Raw genomic sequence first — 17,085 nt, 5'->3', positions numbered from 1 at the left:
GGGTCCTTGGGTGCGCTTCGGGGTGGACCGGTAGCAGGAGTGATCTCGTCGTGGGTTGAGTGCGTGGAGGGTGCTGGAGTCGTAGTGCAGTCTGGTGTTGTGGCGGCTTCGGGGTCCAGGGGTTCTGGTGCTGGGCACGGTCGAGGCGGCGGACAGGCGCAGACGGGCTTGCCTCTGGCGCGCCTCTGGTACGCCAGTGGCGCGCCCGCTGTGCGGACGTCCAGCGACCGCCATTAAGAAGGGAGGAGGGAGGGTGGAACAGCTGGGAGGTGGGAGGGGAAAGGGAATGCGAGCGCTAGGGGGGCGGGGCCGCAGGGACACAGCGGCGGGAAGGCTGAGTGGAGGGAGGAGCAGCTGGGAGGTGGGAGGGGAAAGCGAATGGGGTGCTAGGGGGGCGGGGTCGCTGGGACGCAGCAGTGGGAAGGCTGAGAGCGGCTCAGGGAGAGCCAGCAAGGGGAGCGCACAAGGGGCAAAAATGGCACAAAATGAAAAACGATCGCAATAGCAGCACAGTAAAAGCAAGGCACAATAAAACAAGGCACAAATACACGAGTCTAGGAACGCTTAACAACTGCCCACTAGACACCAGGGATGAGGCGCAGGCGGGTGCCTGCGGGTGGAGGAGGGCCTCAAACACGCAAACAGCAGCGTGGGCAGGGGTCAGGGACACAGGCACAGCTAGTTGATGCTGCGCGCGTGGGGGAGCGAGCTCCTGACCAAAGGTAGGTCAGAGGTCACTCACCAGCGACGCGCAGTGACCGCCATTAAGAAGGTAGGGGGAAGGGAGGAGCAGCTGGGAGGCGGGAGGGGAAAGCGAATAGGGGCGCTAGATGGGTGGGGCCGCAGGGACACAGCGGCTGGAAGGCTGAGAGCGGCTCAGGGAGAGCCAGCAAGGGGAGCGCATAAGGGGCAAAAATGGCACAAAAAAGGCACAAAATGAAAAACGATTGCAATAGCAGGACAGTAAAAGCAAGGCACCATAAAACAAGGCACAAATACACGAGTCTAGGAACGCTTACCAGCCGCCCACTAGACACCAGGTTTAAGGCGCAGGCGGGTGCCTGTGGGTGGAGGAGGGCCTCGAACACGCGAACAGCAGTGTGGGCGGGGGTCAGGGACACGGGCACAGCTAGGTGGTGCTGCGCGCCTGGGGGAGCGCGCTCCTGACCAAAGGCAGGTCAGAGGCCCCAGGACAGGTCATTCATGTACTAACACAACTATGCCATCAGTATGCATCCATACAATCAATAATGACTGAGATCATTTGGCCCAGTAACTAGTCTCCCTTGGACTGTGGCCAAGGTCCCCAGACACTGACCGGATGTGCGGTGGTCTCACTTACCAGGCACCAACACGTATTATTTTTTTTATTATGTTTAATAAGACTTATTAAGTAAGTAACAATTACATAAGAATAGGTCATGAAACAACAAATATCCGCAATATAATAAAGATGTGTCCAGACAAAAAATGCAGAATAGAAAGCTGTTCACATTTTAATAAAAATAAAGGAAAACGGGAGGGAAGGGAAGAGAGGAAAAATGAGGAGAAATAATACAATTCTAAAATTGAAGATCATGAGAAAGAATTATGAACATGTTAAACTTAATCAGCTAATTAAACATATACGACTTAAACTTATCCAAGAGGCAGGTAAACCATTCTAAAACATGAGAAATGCAAACAATGAACAAGGGGAGAAAATATTGTAGGAGAGAAGAAACAATTAAGTAAATATCTATGGAGAGTAAAAATTCTCAGCACGGTTATGTCAAACCTGAAGTGAACATTTAGACAAATAATTGGTTAAAGATAACCAAAATAAATCCCTATTTACATAAGGTTTAACAGAAGAAGCAAATGCAATGTCCAATCGGTGATAGTGAAAAACATTGTTCCACCAGGCCTTCACTGAAAGTTTAGATGAGCATTTCCAATTAAGTGAGATTTGCTGGAAAGCTAAGTCCAACATCAAATCAAATCAACCCTTATCATGTAAGGACAATCCCAATGCGTCCGACAGACTGCCTATGAAGAGAGTGATGTTTGATAGTGGAGTAAGTAAATTAAAAATAATAGAGGTACTTCCAAACATTCTTCCAAAAGGTAACACCAGCGGGGCAAAAGAAAAGAAGATGCATCAGGTCAGCCAGAGGGGATTGACATGACCAGCAAGCATCATCATCAGAGTGTGTGAATTTAGCTATAGATGAGGGGGTATAGGATAATTTATTATATAGAAAGAACATGGATTGAATAGTGGAGGCAGATCTATAGGTCTTCAAAGACCTACCCAAGAGTTTGTTCCAAAAATCTATGCTTCAAACACAGCCCAAATCCGCTTCCCAAGCAGTTTCCATCTTAGATTTATGATGAACAGGATCAGGGGAAAGAAGAAGTTTATAGATCAAGGAAGCATTGGGAAAGGTATGCAATAGTTTGAGTATAGGATCCGCTATGGGAGAGGGTACAGTAGAAGATATTGGGGCAGATTTATGTTAACTGGCGCATCCCCAGGGATGCGCCAGTTAACATGCGCCACAGTGCGCCACAGCTCCGCCAGCCATGGTGCGCCACATTTATAATACGGCGCACCATGGTGCAAAAACGGCACAGATGCGTGACGCATCTGTGCCGGAAATGTGGCGCATTGCTGGAGTTGCGTCGCAAGCGCGACGCAGCTCCAGCAAGGCTCGGGGGTGCCCCATTTTAACAATGCTGCGTCAAGACCTACGCCTGCTTCAAGCAGGCGCAGGCTTTTGACGCAGCATTGCCTTAAAAGTGACTGAGTGAAATCTCATAGATTTCACTCAGCCACTTTTGCGAGGCGCACCTGCCCCGGAACGCCCACCCTGCGCCGGAACGCCCACAAGCGGCGCAGGGCTTTACAACGTGACGCATCTGCCTAGATGCGTCACGTTGTAAATCGTTCGTAGGGATGCGCCACGTTTACGCCGCCTTGCGTGACGCAACAGCGGCGTAAACGTGGCGCAAGGGCCTCATAAATCTGCCCCAAAGAATAAAAAACATCTAGGATAATTGCCATAAGAACAGAAAATGTGTGCCAGAATGAGCAAGGACATTTAAAAGTGTCTTGTACCTGAGGGAAGGAGCATGGAGATAAACCATCGAACAGATCCTGAACCCATATAATTCCTTTACTTCTCCAGGATTTCCAAAAAGAGAGGTCTGTTATCAAAAGTATTACGATGATTGTACCAAAGGGGAGATTGAAGGAAAGTAGTTCTAGAAAAAATCCCCAATTGAAAATTAGGTTTTAATAATCAACAAGTGTGTTTAAATATTGGAAGAGATGTAACGTTGACTTTTGTAAATGGGGAGATTTCGGAAAGGAGCCATTTAGAAGTTAGTCGAAGACAAAAGGCCTTGTGATACATACGAAAATCAGGAAAATGTACTCCTCCCAAATATTTGGGTTTACAAAGATATTTTAAAGAGAGTCTAGATTTTGTATTATTCCATAAAAACTACTTAGAGAGAAGGGAGTCAATTAAAAAATATATATATTAGGGATGTGAATGGGAATCATAGAAAGTCTATATAATAAAATTAGGGTAATCATCATTTTAATCGAATCAAGCCGCCCCCACAGAGTTTAGAGATACGCTCAATCCCCTCCTTCATATTAATTCTAATTGAATCTAATATGGAATTGTTAAACCAAATGCCCAGGTATTTGATTTTAGAACTATTCCGATGAAAGCCAGCAGCCTCACAGTGTTGCTTAAACCAAAATTGGTGATGGGAAGGATTTCTGTCTTGTCAGAAGAGGAGTGATAGAAGTTTTGGGATGGGATATGAAAATTAAGATATCATCCGCATAAGCCTTTAACTTCAAATGTTGGTCACCATATTATTCAAAGACAAAAATAGACGAATTCTGAGGGATATGTGATAAGAAAGGTTTGAGTGCTAAAATAAAAAGATAGGGCGAGAGAGGGCAACCTTAACGTACACCATGATGTAAGTTGAAAGAATTAGAAACAAGACTATTAGCTACTACAGAAGCTTTAGGAGCTGAATATAATAAAGATATTAAGGAAATAAATTTAGGACCAAAACCATGTCAATGGAGGGCTTTAAATAAAAAGGACCAATGAACTCAGTCAAAAGCTTTTCCTGCATCAATAGAAACAGCAGCAAGAGCGTATGAAAGAGATGAGGCCTTAATTAAAACATTAACAAAATAAACAAGAATTGTCAGAGGTTAATATACCCTTAACAAAACCACATTGTTGTAAACCAATAAGCTTCGGTAGAAGATGTTCAAGACGTAGCGCAAGCAATTTAGCAAAAATCTTATAATCTACGTTTACCAGAGAAATAGGACGGTAATTTTTACATTGTTTGGGATCACAGCCATCTTTGTGAATTAAACAGATTATAGCATCTAAGAAAGTGCCTTCTGCTTTACCATTAGTATGAAAAAATTGGAGAAGTTATAAAAGTTTGGGAAAAAGAAGATGCGAGAAATGTAGAAAACATTCCACTGTAAACCCATCAAGGACCTAGAGTTTTATTTTTCTTAAGTAGATTTAAGGATTGGGAAATTTCTTGGATAGACAAATCCGTTTCTAGAGAGCTGAAATCAAGATCTACATGGGGAGAGGGTGAAACCTTATTAAGATATGCGTCAATAGAAGAAGGAAGTGGAGAGGATTATGGGGTATATAAAGTTTTGTAAAATTCCATGAATTCATTTAAGATATCTTGGTCTTTGGAAAGAAATTTCCCATCCGATGCTTGAATGGAATCTATCAAAACGCGCTCTTTCCGAGATTTAAGATAGTTTGCCAGGAGTTTGCCAGTTTTATTATGGCCGCCATAATACCTAGCAGCCGATCGGAGAAGAACAAAAGAAGCATTATCAGTAGTTATTTTATTAAAATCAAGTTTGGCACGAACAAGTTCCTGTAAGGAAGAATCTGAAGAGGATGTATAGAAATGATGTTCTAGTCGTTTAATATTGGTTAGCAAGATTTTTTTCTGATTAAGTAAATATTTATTTTTCTTAGAAACATAATCTATAATGAAACCACGAGCTGTGGCTTGAAAAGTGTCCCAAAAAAGTGAAGGAGAGGCATCAGAAGAAGAATTTAAAATAAAAAATTCTTCTGTAAAGGAAGTGAAGGAGGAAGTGAAAATGTGATCCTGGAGAAGGGAATTTTTAAACCGCCACCTAGAACATCTGGATGCGATCGGAGCAAATAGAAATCAGCAACAACCGGGGCATGGTCGGAAATGACAATGGGTTCAACTAAAGAGGAAATAAGATTCTGTCTTAAGGCAGAAGAAAGGAAAATCTAATCTAATCATGATAGATTGCCATGAGGAGGAGAGAAAAAGAAGAATTCAGAGCTGTCAGGATTGCAGAGTCTCCATGAGTCAACAAGATGGGTCGGAGCTAATGTATTTTGAAATTGTTTGTGGGTTTTGTGCAGTGTGTAACAGACTTGGGACTGTTGATAAATGAAAGGGTCCATAATTTGGTTGCAATCACCACCCAAAATAAAAAATTCATCTTTATGCTGGATGCATTCTTTTCTGATATTAGGCCAAAAGGAAGAATCTGGTTGAGTAGGACCATATATATTAAAAACAGTGTTGAACTTGGACCTTTTTGGCAGGTTCATTCCTAAACTTTTTGCATTCTCCCAGCCTTTTTCTGTGACCTGGTGTTGGTGGTTTTAGGCCTCTGGGCACTTTAGCACTGTGGCCCAGTGTAAAGTGCGTGCGCTCTCTGTGTTACATTGGTGAGATTGGCCTGCCCTCCCATAGGAATGCATTGGGGATTCCCTGATCAGTGTGTCAGTGGTAATTCATGATATGGGAAGAGCAGAGTGGTCGAGTTTAGTATGTATGGAATTGTAATAATAAATGCTGCACAGTGGTTGGCGCAGATTTATTATGACTAGTTGGGAAATGCCACTTTTAGAAGTTAGCAATACCAAAGGAGATGATGGACGGAGCGTTTGAGCAAATCAAACACTCACCCCCAGTCAACTGATCTGGGTTTAATCCATCACCATTCTTTAGCTCACTCCACCACCCCAGTTCAGACATGGCCATATGCAAATCAGTCTGACCCTGTGCCTCATGGGAACAGTCCAGCCCGAACTGCCAAGCCATGTCTTCCCTGGACCGGAAACAAGCATCCTGGGACCGGTTTCGGGTTCATAACCCTCATCAGCCAGGCTATCTTGAATCCAGTGGCAAAGTGAGCAAGGGACTCATGTCTGAGCATACCCTGCCAACTGAGGGTGAACAAAGCAATACCAGAGGGGATGATGGATGGAGCGTTTGAGCAAATCAAACACTCACCCCAAGTCAACTGATCTGGGTTTAATCCATCACCATTCTTTAGCTCACTCCACCACCCTAGATCAGACATGGCCATATGCAAATCAGTCTGGCCCTGTGCCTCATGGGAACAGTCCAGCTCAAACTGCCAAGCCATGTCTTCCCTGGACCAGAAACAAGCATCCTGGGACCGGTTTCGGGTTCATAACCCTCATCAGCCAGGCTATCTTGAATCCAGTGGCAAAGTGAGCAAGGGACTCATGTCTGAGCATACCCTGCCAACTGAGGGTGAACAAAGCAATACCAGAGGGGATGATGGATGGAGCGTTTGAGCAAATCAAACAATCACCCCAAGTCAACTGATCTGGGTTTAATCCATCACCATTCTTTAGCTCACTCCACCACCCTAGATCAGACATGGCCATATGCAAATCAGTCTGGCCCTGTGCCTCATGGGAACAGTCCAGCTCAAACTGCCAAGCCATGTCTTCCCTGGACCGGAAACAAGCATCCTGGGCCCGATTTCGGGTTCCCAGGTCCAGGCTATTTTGAATCCAGTGGCAAAGTGAGCAAGGGACTCACGTCTGAGCATACCCTGCCAACTTAGGGCAAACAAAGCAATACCAAAGGGGATGAGGCACACTGGGCTGTTCCCATGAGGCACAGGGCCAGAATGATTTGCATATGGCCATGTCTGAACTGGGGTGGTGGAGTGAGCTAAAGAATGGTGATGGAATAAACCCAGATCAGTTGACTGGGGGTGAGTGTTTGATTTGCTCAAACGCTCCATCCATCATCCCCTTTGGTATCGCTTTGTTCGCCCTAAGTTGGAAGGTATGCCCAGATGTGGTTCCTTTGCTCACTCTACCACTGGATTCAAGATAGCCTGGCTGATGCGGGTTATGAACCCAAAACTGGCCCCAGGATGCTTGTTTCCGGTCCAGGGAAGACATGGCTTGGCAGTTCAAGCTGGACTGTTCCCATGAGGCACAGGGCCAGACTGATTTGCATATGGCCATGTCTGAACTGGGGTGGTGGAGTGAGCTAAAGAATGGTGATGGATTAAACCCAGATCAGTTGACTGGGGGTGAGTGTTTGATTTGCTCAAACTCTCCGTCCATCATCCCCTTTGGTATCACTTTTAGAAATTGGCATTTCTGTGTGCAAGGGTGTCCGCAGGGGGGGGGGGCAAGGAGGGGCGCTTGCTCCCCCCTGGAGCAACCCTCCTTGCCCCCCCTGCGGACGCCCATGAAAACAGTGACTTTAAGACGGGGTTCTCACTCTCTTTCCTCTCCTTTCTTTTATTTGCTTCCCTGTGAAATGGATCCAAAAAAGAAAGACACTTTTGCTGGAAATGTCATATTTTTCTGACATTTTAATTCCAAAGTGCAGCATTGGGAATAAAAGGCTAAAAATATGAAGAATAGATAAATAACTAAATAAAGTAAGACAGAGTGGTAGCAAACTGGCCAAACTGATTTTATTCAAACTGAAACACATTAGCGCCACTTTTACAGAGTTTGCCAGTGAAGCGCTATTTTTGTTTTCTAGTCTTTGTTTTCCCTGGACTTGGAACTAGTGCACCAATCCTGGAGGTACTGCAATGTGTGTGTTGGAAAACAAAATGTGTGCTGCGGCTCTGCGTCCAGGGATGTGGTCTTTTTACCCTACTGCTTACGTTTTGTAAGGATATAAGCAATGGCCATTGAAATGGGCCCATTCAGGGACCTGTAGTCGTGTCCTTAACTTTTCAGGCAAAAGCACTCACTGATTTCTGAATAGTGAGTGCAAAAGCATTAAGGTAACCATGTTGCTCCTGCTTACATTTCCCATGGTTTGCTAAATTTTGCATTCCCTATAAGTGTTTGCTTTTTCCAGGATGCTGTTACTTTTTTTTTGTAGGCCGCGTATTGCTCGTCCAGTGCGTAATTTAAATTGAGCCGCATCCAGGTGTTTATAGCGGGCAACAATTGGGTTGTAGTTGAAGACAGTGGGAGTTTTTCTCAGTGGGGCAGTACGGTGTTCAGTGGGGGAGAGGATGTGGCACTATGGCCAGAGCTGCTAAATTTGGAACTGGGAATCAGGTTCAGCCTTAATAACCAGTCCACCAGACCACTCTCCTGTGAGAGCACAATCACATGCTAGACCTTAGAAGGCTTCGCAACACCTTAGAAGTCCTGGTGTCTTCGCACCAGCAGGTGGACCCTAGCATGACAAGTGTAGGTTAACCTTCAAGTCTAGTCCACCACTATCCATACTGAAGTTCCCCTCCAGTCTTGCGGGTAGGCCTATGAAGCAGCACACACTAGAACAACAGTCACTGAGGTCACGGGACCCTTGAGAAGGGCCAGCTCTAGGACAGTGCAACCAGTGTGACCACACCGGGTGCTGACTTTAGGTGGAGGCATCATGTTTGCAAGTATATTATGGTTTTAAAAACGCTTGCTGCCTCCTTCCTGGCCTCCAGCAATTTTCGGCAACAATAAAAATGTCATGATGACTCTGGTGATTAATGTTTTTCCTAGAGAGAGATCAGAATTTTGTCTAGTGGATGTTTTGACTCATGGAAAGGTAGCTCAGAGGGTTAATGTACCGGCTGCAAAGAACATGCGCCATGCAGATCACAAAGTGCACATAATGTAAATAGGTCAGTGGGCTACTGCTTTTGTCAGAGAGATCCTTTTGTTACTTGCAGTTTATAAGTTAAAATCCTAACTTAGAACAGTGAGATATTAACTGTCATCTAAGAGCTGCAAACAAACTGCAAGGTATAAATTAGAGCGTTATGTCCCCCCCCCAACATCCCACCCCCAGTCTTTGATTATCCTAATGTCCTAAAAAGTGTTCTTTTGGACAGAAATCAATTCTGATTATTAAGGAGAACCCCCAACCATGGTATTACGTTTTAAATTTTACGGGTATTGTGTTTCTCCAGACCAATCACTATAAAACTATACGGGCTACTAGTATGGTTGTCATGTGACTCCTACACCTTGTAGTCTTATGTAACATTTTCTATACAGTGATTTACACACATATTGATTGTCTCTGTATAATGTCTGTGATGCAAAGTGCTCTGACACCCTACAATGGTATGAGTGGCGCTGTAAATCAAATTAAATGCATCTGAGAGTGAGTGGATATGGAAACTTGGGGGGCACAGTTAAAGGGTGGTAGTGAGAGAATCCATGGCAGAGGTGGTCATTGGGGGGCACTAACAAACATTAATGCACAGGACACCACCAGTGCTATGGCTGGCCCTGCCCTTGAGGCCAGTCTGTCTCACCCATAGATACCTCCATTGACCTTGTTTCAGCAGTAGTAGCTGCAACTCACCAGGGATTGGCAATGCAGGATTTGCACGCACACCAAACTAAGTTCGCAAACTTACAGTCACCCGGCTTCATTCACAAGCACTTTTAACATGTGCTGCCAGCTGTGGGGCCACTGGAATTAATTATGCAGCAAAGGATGACAACATTATGCCGTAGTGTTGACTAAATTATGTATTTAAAAAAAGGCTGCAGCGTAATGCAGTATATTTTCAGATATTTTATTATTTTGTCGTGTGTACACATGCTAACAGTCTCTGGAAAGATTTTGCCTTATTAGTACCAGTGTAACATACAAACTCAGCAGTGAGAAAGGTGACCAGTCAACCTTTACAATAGGCCATCCACTCCGCAGCAACACAAGTCGCATTTTATATTAACTTTTGATATGTTTGAGCTACAAACAATTTATTAATTTAAATGGTCAGATCATGCAGCAGATCTTGCATTATGAGGCAAATATGGCAGAGCCATAATTTTAGAGAAAAGATTTGCAAACTAGGATATTTTGCCATTCATGTTTGAACTGCTGTTGTGGAAAAAGGGAGTAGTGCTGATGACAGAAACTCCATGGCTCGGAGACAAATGGCTTGTGTTTCCACATGTTATCGTATTTGGTACATTCTGTGATTAGAAGCAGATCCCACTTTGTGAATATATTTTAATGTCAATAACTCATTATAACCTTAAATAATCATGTGTATCCAATGGTTGATTAAACTGGGCAGTGAAATGCCAAGCAAATACTACAAATTGGGATGTCTGCGCATTCTGGCCACACCTCTGGCTCCACCCACAGATCCAATCCTTGGGTTATTCCCGCCCTCTGATTCTCCGCCCACTGTTCCCCTACTTTGTTCCCCCCACTTCGACCACTGTGTAGGACTCAGCATCCCTGGACCTGTGATGTGCCGCCGCTGCGGGCGCCACATGTGCCACACATTTATGGTGCCGGGCTTGCCCATAAGGGAGCTGGCCATTATTGTATCCCTAAACGTGGGCACGTTGTAAGTTTGACATTGACTACTCGTAGAAGGACTCTAAGTTTCTTTTCAAAAATATAGCTAACATTTGGACCTATACATTTTATTTTGTATAAATTAATTGAATGTGTGTAAAATTTAGCACTGCCCAGGGAATTCTAGTAAAGGGAGCACTCACTGGCGAATAACTAGCGTGTGTGATTGCTGCATTATTTATTACTAACTTTGACGTTGTGCTTTAACTTTGGATAAAAGCTATCATGAATTCTAGCACCAAGAAGCCAATATTGGTAAATATGTGTGCTACAAATAATCCCTAACATACACTGTGCATACAGTATATTTAACCTGGTGCTTTAATCATAGGCTGTTTTAAAGTATTCTGATGAAAATTGAATCGTGCTGAAGACAGCCTTGATTGGTGTTGGATCGAGGACCCGGAAGTCTGCACACCTAGCAGACAGAGATAAAGCACCTTGTCAGAAAGTTTAGCGTTTTCCCTACAGGTGGTGTTTGTTGGCCTGTGGCAGGGTCAGTCACATGTCCTGGATTCCTGGCATTTAATTGAGTCTATCCCAGTTCTGCGCCCCAGTGTTTCTTGTGCCCCACCTGGCACACATCATGTCGGAGGATGGTGATGACATTAACATTTTGCCCCCCTGGAAAAATTTCTGCGGACGCCCTATGTGTCTCCCTGCCTGATGTGAATTGCAGTCTGGCTTGTGAGTGACAAATCTGGGAGTTGTGTGGCTCCTGGAGGGGCAGGGTGAGTCAGCACTAGGGAAGACGAGCTTGGAGAACAACGTGCTCCAAATCCCCCCTGAACTAGTTGCATCTGGTTCCCCAAACCCTACACTGCAGACAAAGGAATCCTGAGTATAAGTATATGGGCTGTGACCCCATGAAGTTGTTCGATGCAGGGGGCTTGCTGCTGCTGGGGCCCAGGAGGAACCGCCATGGGGGCTTACGTCCCTGCTGGAGGGCCCTGTGTGCTAGCCTCCCTGGGACCAGCTATGCCCCATGGACCTGGAGGAACTTTGGCTTGGAGTCATTCTTTTTAAAAATCAGTACTTGTTACGGCCTCTTGCGCCCTGTGAGCGCTTATTGGGATCAATTTCCCCGAAAAAGGAGCATGAGCTGCGCAGCACTGAGCTGCAGCCCTTTGAGAGGAAACCTCCATCATAGGGATTCCCCGTGATGGCGAGGAGCAGGTGCCCACCCCGCGTTGGGAATTGTTGGCGGGTGCCCACCTCACGTATTACTGTATTTTCGCAGGTGCCCACCCCACTTATTCTGATATTTTAATTACAGGTGCCCACCCCGCATTTTGCCTGCTTCACGGGTGCCCACCCTGCCTCAATATTTATTTTAAGTAAAGCGGATGCCTACCCCGCATGGTGCCGTCGAAGGGAAGGAGAAGCCGCAGCCGCGTTCATGTGGCGACCAGGAAGCCAGGCTGCATTGCCTGACTGTGGGCGGGGTGTAACCAGGAAGCTGTGGCTGGAGAGGAAGTCCCGCCACCAGAGATCCGTCCGGAGCCTCGCAGGCTCCATGCTGAAGTCCCAGGTCCCAGGAGGGGGCCCGGGTGAAGTAGGGAGAAGATGCCGGCAGACGGGAGCACACCCCGCCTGCATGGATGCTGACGGAGTCAGAGTGGGGCTCCCGTGAGCTGATGGAGTCCCCGAGCCACCTCCGAAGAGCCCCGCAGGCGCAGAGAGCAGCAGAGCTCGGCGGTAGGAGAGCCTGCCAAGCCCCGGTGAGTGGAGCTGCCGCTTGACACATAGCCAGTGGTGCCTGCCGCTTTGTGTATGCAAATGCATCACATGCATTTTTAGCATTGTGGCGGGCGGTGCTGAGAGCACCGCCCGCCACAATGTTAAAAATGCAGTATGCGCCCGCCACTGTGGCGGGCGCATCCTAATACCCCCCATGGGACCCTTGCCCTTATGGCGGGCGGTCCCATAATCCGATAGGATAGCGGGCGAACTAAGTCCGCTCGCCATCCTAATGACCCATTTAGTCTTTTTTCAGCACTCTGCTGGAGAACCTATTGAATGCTACACTGAGGTGTAACAGTATCAGCGCTGCAGAACTCCTTCTATCAGAAAGCTCTTCTATTACTGCAAGCAACGCAGACTCTGTGCTGTAAGGAGGCCGGAAGCCCGCTTGAGAGGGATGAAGTAGTTGATGTTACCACTAATATTCCAACAGCTGTGTATTGGTAATTTTTTCCAGCACCTTAGCCACTATTGGCACTATATGCAAGCCCATGTGACAAAGGGTGGAAGACTTTCACTGACCGGTGCTTACAGTGTCCTTAAAAGGCGGGGATGTACCCACAGCAGGTTAGGGAGACCGGATATATAGAAATTGTACCCCAATCTTTGGGATCCATTGCCTCTTCCCCCTTTGTTGCTGGAATTTCTGTCAGCAGTGACAGGCCATGTAAGTATGAACGCATGCGCTATTTGCATAGTGTGAACCAAGTCCAAAGAAAGCATACACTTTAAAAACTCAATGGCAAAGATACAGATGGCATGTGGTTGGAGAGGAAGCTTAGTTCACAAGTAAGTGGTGATCTGATACTGCATCATGATGTAGTGTTCACTAAAGAGGTATGTCTTCAGCTCTTTCCTGAATTGAAGCACGGTTGGGTGGTTCAGAAGGATCTAAAGATGTCATTCTGAGTGCATAGATAAAGAAGGTTGATTTCCTTGTTATTTATCTTTTGCTCTTCTTCATCTCCAGCCTGATAGTGTCCTGGCTGCTGGATTGCCAAGAGCCATTGGAGATGGTGAGCTTGCCAGCTTGAGACAACAAATGGAATTTTCACTGGAGCTTTTTCCCCACTTAGGTGACTCCTCTAATATCAGACATAGCCAAATTGTAGCAAACCACAGCTACCTTGGCAAAGGACTGTACATTTAGTAGGTTTTCAGCCATTCCAGAGAGGGATTCTGCTGGAATGGCGGGTGTGAAGTCCACCACCAAAATTTCCAATTAAGCCCTAATCATTTAAAAACAAAAAAACAATCACACTGGTTAATTGAATTAACTACTAATGTACCTAGGTTTCTATCCCTCACCACCACCTGGAGAAAGCATTGACTACTCGCTACCCTTAGATAGCCAAGTGTACCAAAAGAGTGGGTGTCACTGAGGAAGGCGGTAGTAACTGGGAAGCTGAAACACCAGTGGCAAACCAAAGTACACACATGCAGGATTCCACTCAGCAATCACTAAGTGACACAGGATCAAGACAAAATAGCTCAAATGAATTGTTTAAGGTTGCAACAGAAACGGCTCTCATCTTCACTCTGCAATGCATCAGAAACTGTTGTAATATAACAGACTGTGGATGTTTCCAGTTAAAAGTTCCAGAAGTGTTAAACTGTGTTGAACTGTACATCATTTTGTGCATGTTCTAGTTAAAACATAGCAAATACTTTCACACTGTGTGGCAAATTCTTTTAAACAAAATAAAGATTTTAAAAAACAAAAACAAATCAATAAGAATCTCCATTTCTTTTGTTTTAACCAAGATATAAGATGGATTGATATCATATTTTAAATCCAGCGTGTGGGCATACTTATGTTACAATTAAGTTAGGGCCTGCTCAGGGGGCATCCCAGTCTATGACAGTGGCAGGGGATGTTGTGTCTGCTACCCAGACGGTCTACTACTTGCCATATCTGGAAATCACTGCTGTCCCAGCAGTAATTTCTGTATCTCCAGAGAAACTGCCTTCATAGCAGCTCCTCTGAAGGCACAGAAACATTAACAGTGACCACCATCTGTCCCCAAAGTGGGAGCTTGCTATTGAAAAACAAAAAACAAATGACCCTTACAGTCTGGGAGTCATCTCCCAGACTGTGGGGGTCTTATTTGTTTTTTTCCCGCTTGAGACCGCCATTTTTACTGCCATTGATAGACAGAAAAAAATAGTCCCTCCACTCTAAACAGGGGAAGTCTGATGTCCTTACTCTAATGCCCCCCACTCCATCTGACCCTATAAATAAGCTTTGCATTGGCAGAGTCAGCATTGGCACCGCTCTCAGAAATATGATTGTTTGCCCGACTCAAAATAGAGCAGGCGGACTGAGGGTTTGACGGGCAGGATACTCCAAATATCACCTTGTTTCCCAAACTCTAAATGAGGGTCTAAGTGTTCCTCAGCACCACAAGGCAGTTTTATATGTGTGCACCTTTTTCTTTTTCCAGATATCCCCTATATCTGGCAAGCTGCTTAAATCCTGTGCAGTGGTGGGAAGTAGCGATATCTTATCCGGCAGCTGCTGTGGACGGGAGATCGACCAGAATGACTTTGTGATCAGGTAACTTCTCACTCAGGTGCTACTCGCCCCTAACTTTGGGAATGAGTACTATCAAAGAGGAATTTGAAAGTTACAGTAAGAAATAATACTAATAATAATATTAGCAATAGCAATAACAATATTAAAATGGAATGTGATAACATTGACTTTAAAGCATTCAACTTTAATATGTGTGGTGTCTCTTTTATTAAGAACCAAGGGAATTGAAGGAGCACTCCTTCTTTTGATCAAATTAACTGATATTTTTATATCTTATGTTAATGGTGCTACAGTGCTGCACTCACTGTCTAACCAAGTGCCTTAAATAACTAAAGAATACTAGCAATAAAACTTGCTGGCCCCGTGCACTGTTCACTGGGTTTTCAGCTGAACCCTACTTATTTATTCAATGTATGAAATGATACAACATACTACCAAAAACAGAATTCATCAAAATACTTTCGAATTCATTATATTCAGAATTTGTACATTCTAATACATATAACAAATGAACTTAATTCAATCCATAAGCTAATTTAACAGTTCTCTTCACAGAGTCATCCCTTCATCAGGGGCATGCCTCCTATATATGGATATCCTCCTCCACAGTTCAAAGCTTATCCTGACCCCTATGAAAGTTATGCTCAAACCACCTATGAGTTATTCTTAATGCGAATGAGGATGACGATCCTAGCCTCCCAGCCTGGAACGCCGTATCTACCGATGTATGCCCCAAAAAGATTTTGGTGCATACATCGGTGCCTTTCACGTTGTGCTTTGAAATGCACAACATGCATTTTTACCATTGCGGCGGGCGGTGCTTTCAGCACCGCCCGCCGCAATGGTAAAAATACCGGATGCGCCTGCCACTGTGGCATGCACATCCTAATTCCCCCCACGGGACCCCTGCCCTTATGACGGGTGGTCCCTTTCCATGTCAGGATGGAGGGCGGACAAAGTCCGCCCATAATACTAATAGGCCCCTAAGTTTGTGACCACCATTGCAATTGTAAACCATTGGTTAGCTACCAACCTCAGAGCTGGGATAGTTACTGATCCATTAGATGTATCAACCACTGAGTTACTTTTTTTTTTTTAAACATTCTTTATAGGTTTTTGTTACACCTGTCATCCTTAAGGTGGTCTTCCTCCAAACATTTTGCTTTCACCTCCTCCATTTTAGCCGAATCTTTTAGTTGAACTAGGACTCAGCACTTTACCATTGTTGACCAATGCTAAAGGTGCCTGTGCAGTAGGCAGACAAAATATCGATTTTTAAATATCGACATACAATAATGTTGATGTTTAAATATTGAAGGGACACAATATAGAAGGTAAGTAATATCGTTATTTTTATATCGATGGGACAGAATTTCGAGGGTAAGTAATATCAATGTTAGTAATATCGATGTTTTTAATATCAATGTTAGTAATATCGATGTTACTAATATCGATCTTTATATGATTTTTATGTATATTAATATGTTTTTTTTAATGTAATTTATTAAAATGTTTTATTTTAGTACCATAGCGGGTTGTGGGTTTATAGGGGAATAGGGCAGGAAGTAATTTAATTATACTCATTTAATTATTAATTTTTAGGAATTATACATTAATTTAAATTAATTGGTAATTCATTTTTATTACTTGGTAATTCATTTAAAATAATTGATTAATTGGTAATTATGTTCTGTAGCAGGATGTGGGTTTATAGGGGAATAGGGTGGGAAGTAATTTAATTATACTAAATTAATTATTCATTTTTATGAATTATAAATTAATTTAAATTAATTGGTAATTAATTTTTAATATAGGTAATTAATTTAAATTAATTGATTAATTGATAATTATGTTCTGTAGTGTGTATGGGTTTATAGGGGAATATGGTGGGAAGTAATTTTAATGTAATTAAGTAATCGTTTAATGAATTGTGTTAGTTAATTATATAATTGTTAGTTAATTATTAATTGTTAATTAATTTTTATTAATTGATTAATTGATAATTATGTTCTGTAGCGGGTTATGAGTTTATAGGGGAGTAGGGTGGGAAGTTATTTAAATGTAATTAAGTAATAATTAATTTTAATTATTTGTTTTTGTTAATTATATTATTGGTGATTAATTATTAACTGGTA

At 43.9% G+C, this 17,085-nt stretch overlaps 1 protein-coding gene across 1 annotated transcript in view; it reads left to right on the top strand.

The window, feature by feature from the left end:
* The window catches only part of LOC147678579 (alpha-2,8-sialyltransferase 8F-like), a 165,581-nt gene that overhangs the window by 116,602 nt on the left and 31,894 nt on the right, over positions 1 to 17,085 (top strand). Inside the window, exon 5 of the mRNA XM_086946603.1 lies at positions 14,859 to 14,971. Within this exon, the coding sequence (XP_086802729.1) occupies positions 14,859 to 14,971 (113 nt within the window). The remainder of the gene's footprint in view (positions 1 to 14,858; positions 14,972 to 17,085) is intronic.

Source organism: Lissotriton vulgaris, chromosome 12 (genome assembly GCF_964263255.1).
Source record: "Lissotriton vulgaris chromosome 12, aLisVul1.2, whole genome shotgun sequence".
NCBI classification, from domain to species: domain Eukaryota; kingdom Metazoa; phylum Chordata; class Amphibia; order Caudata; family Salamandridae; genus Lissotriton; species Lissotriton vulgaris.
This window is presented reverse-complemented; position numbering and strand designations above follow the sequence as displayed.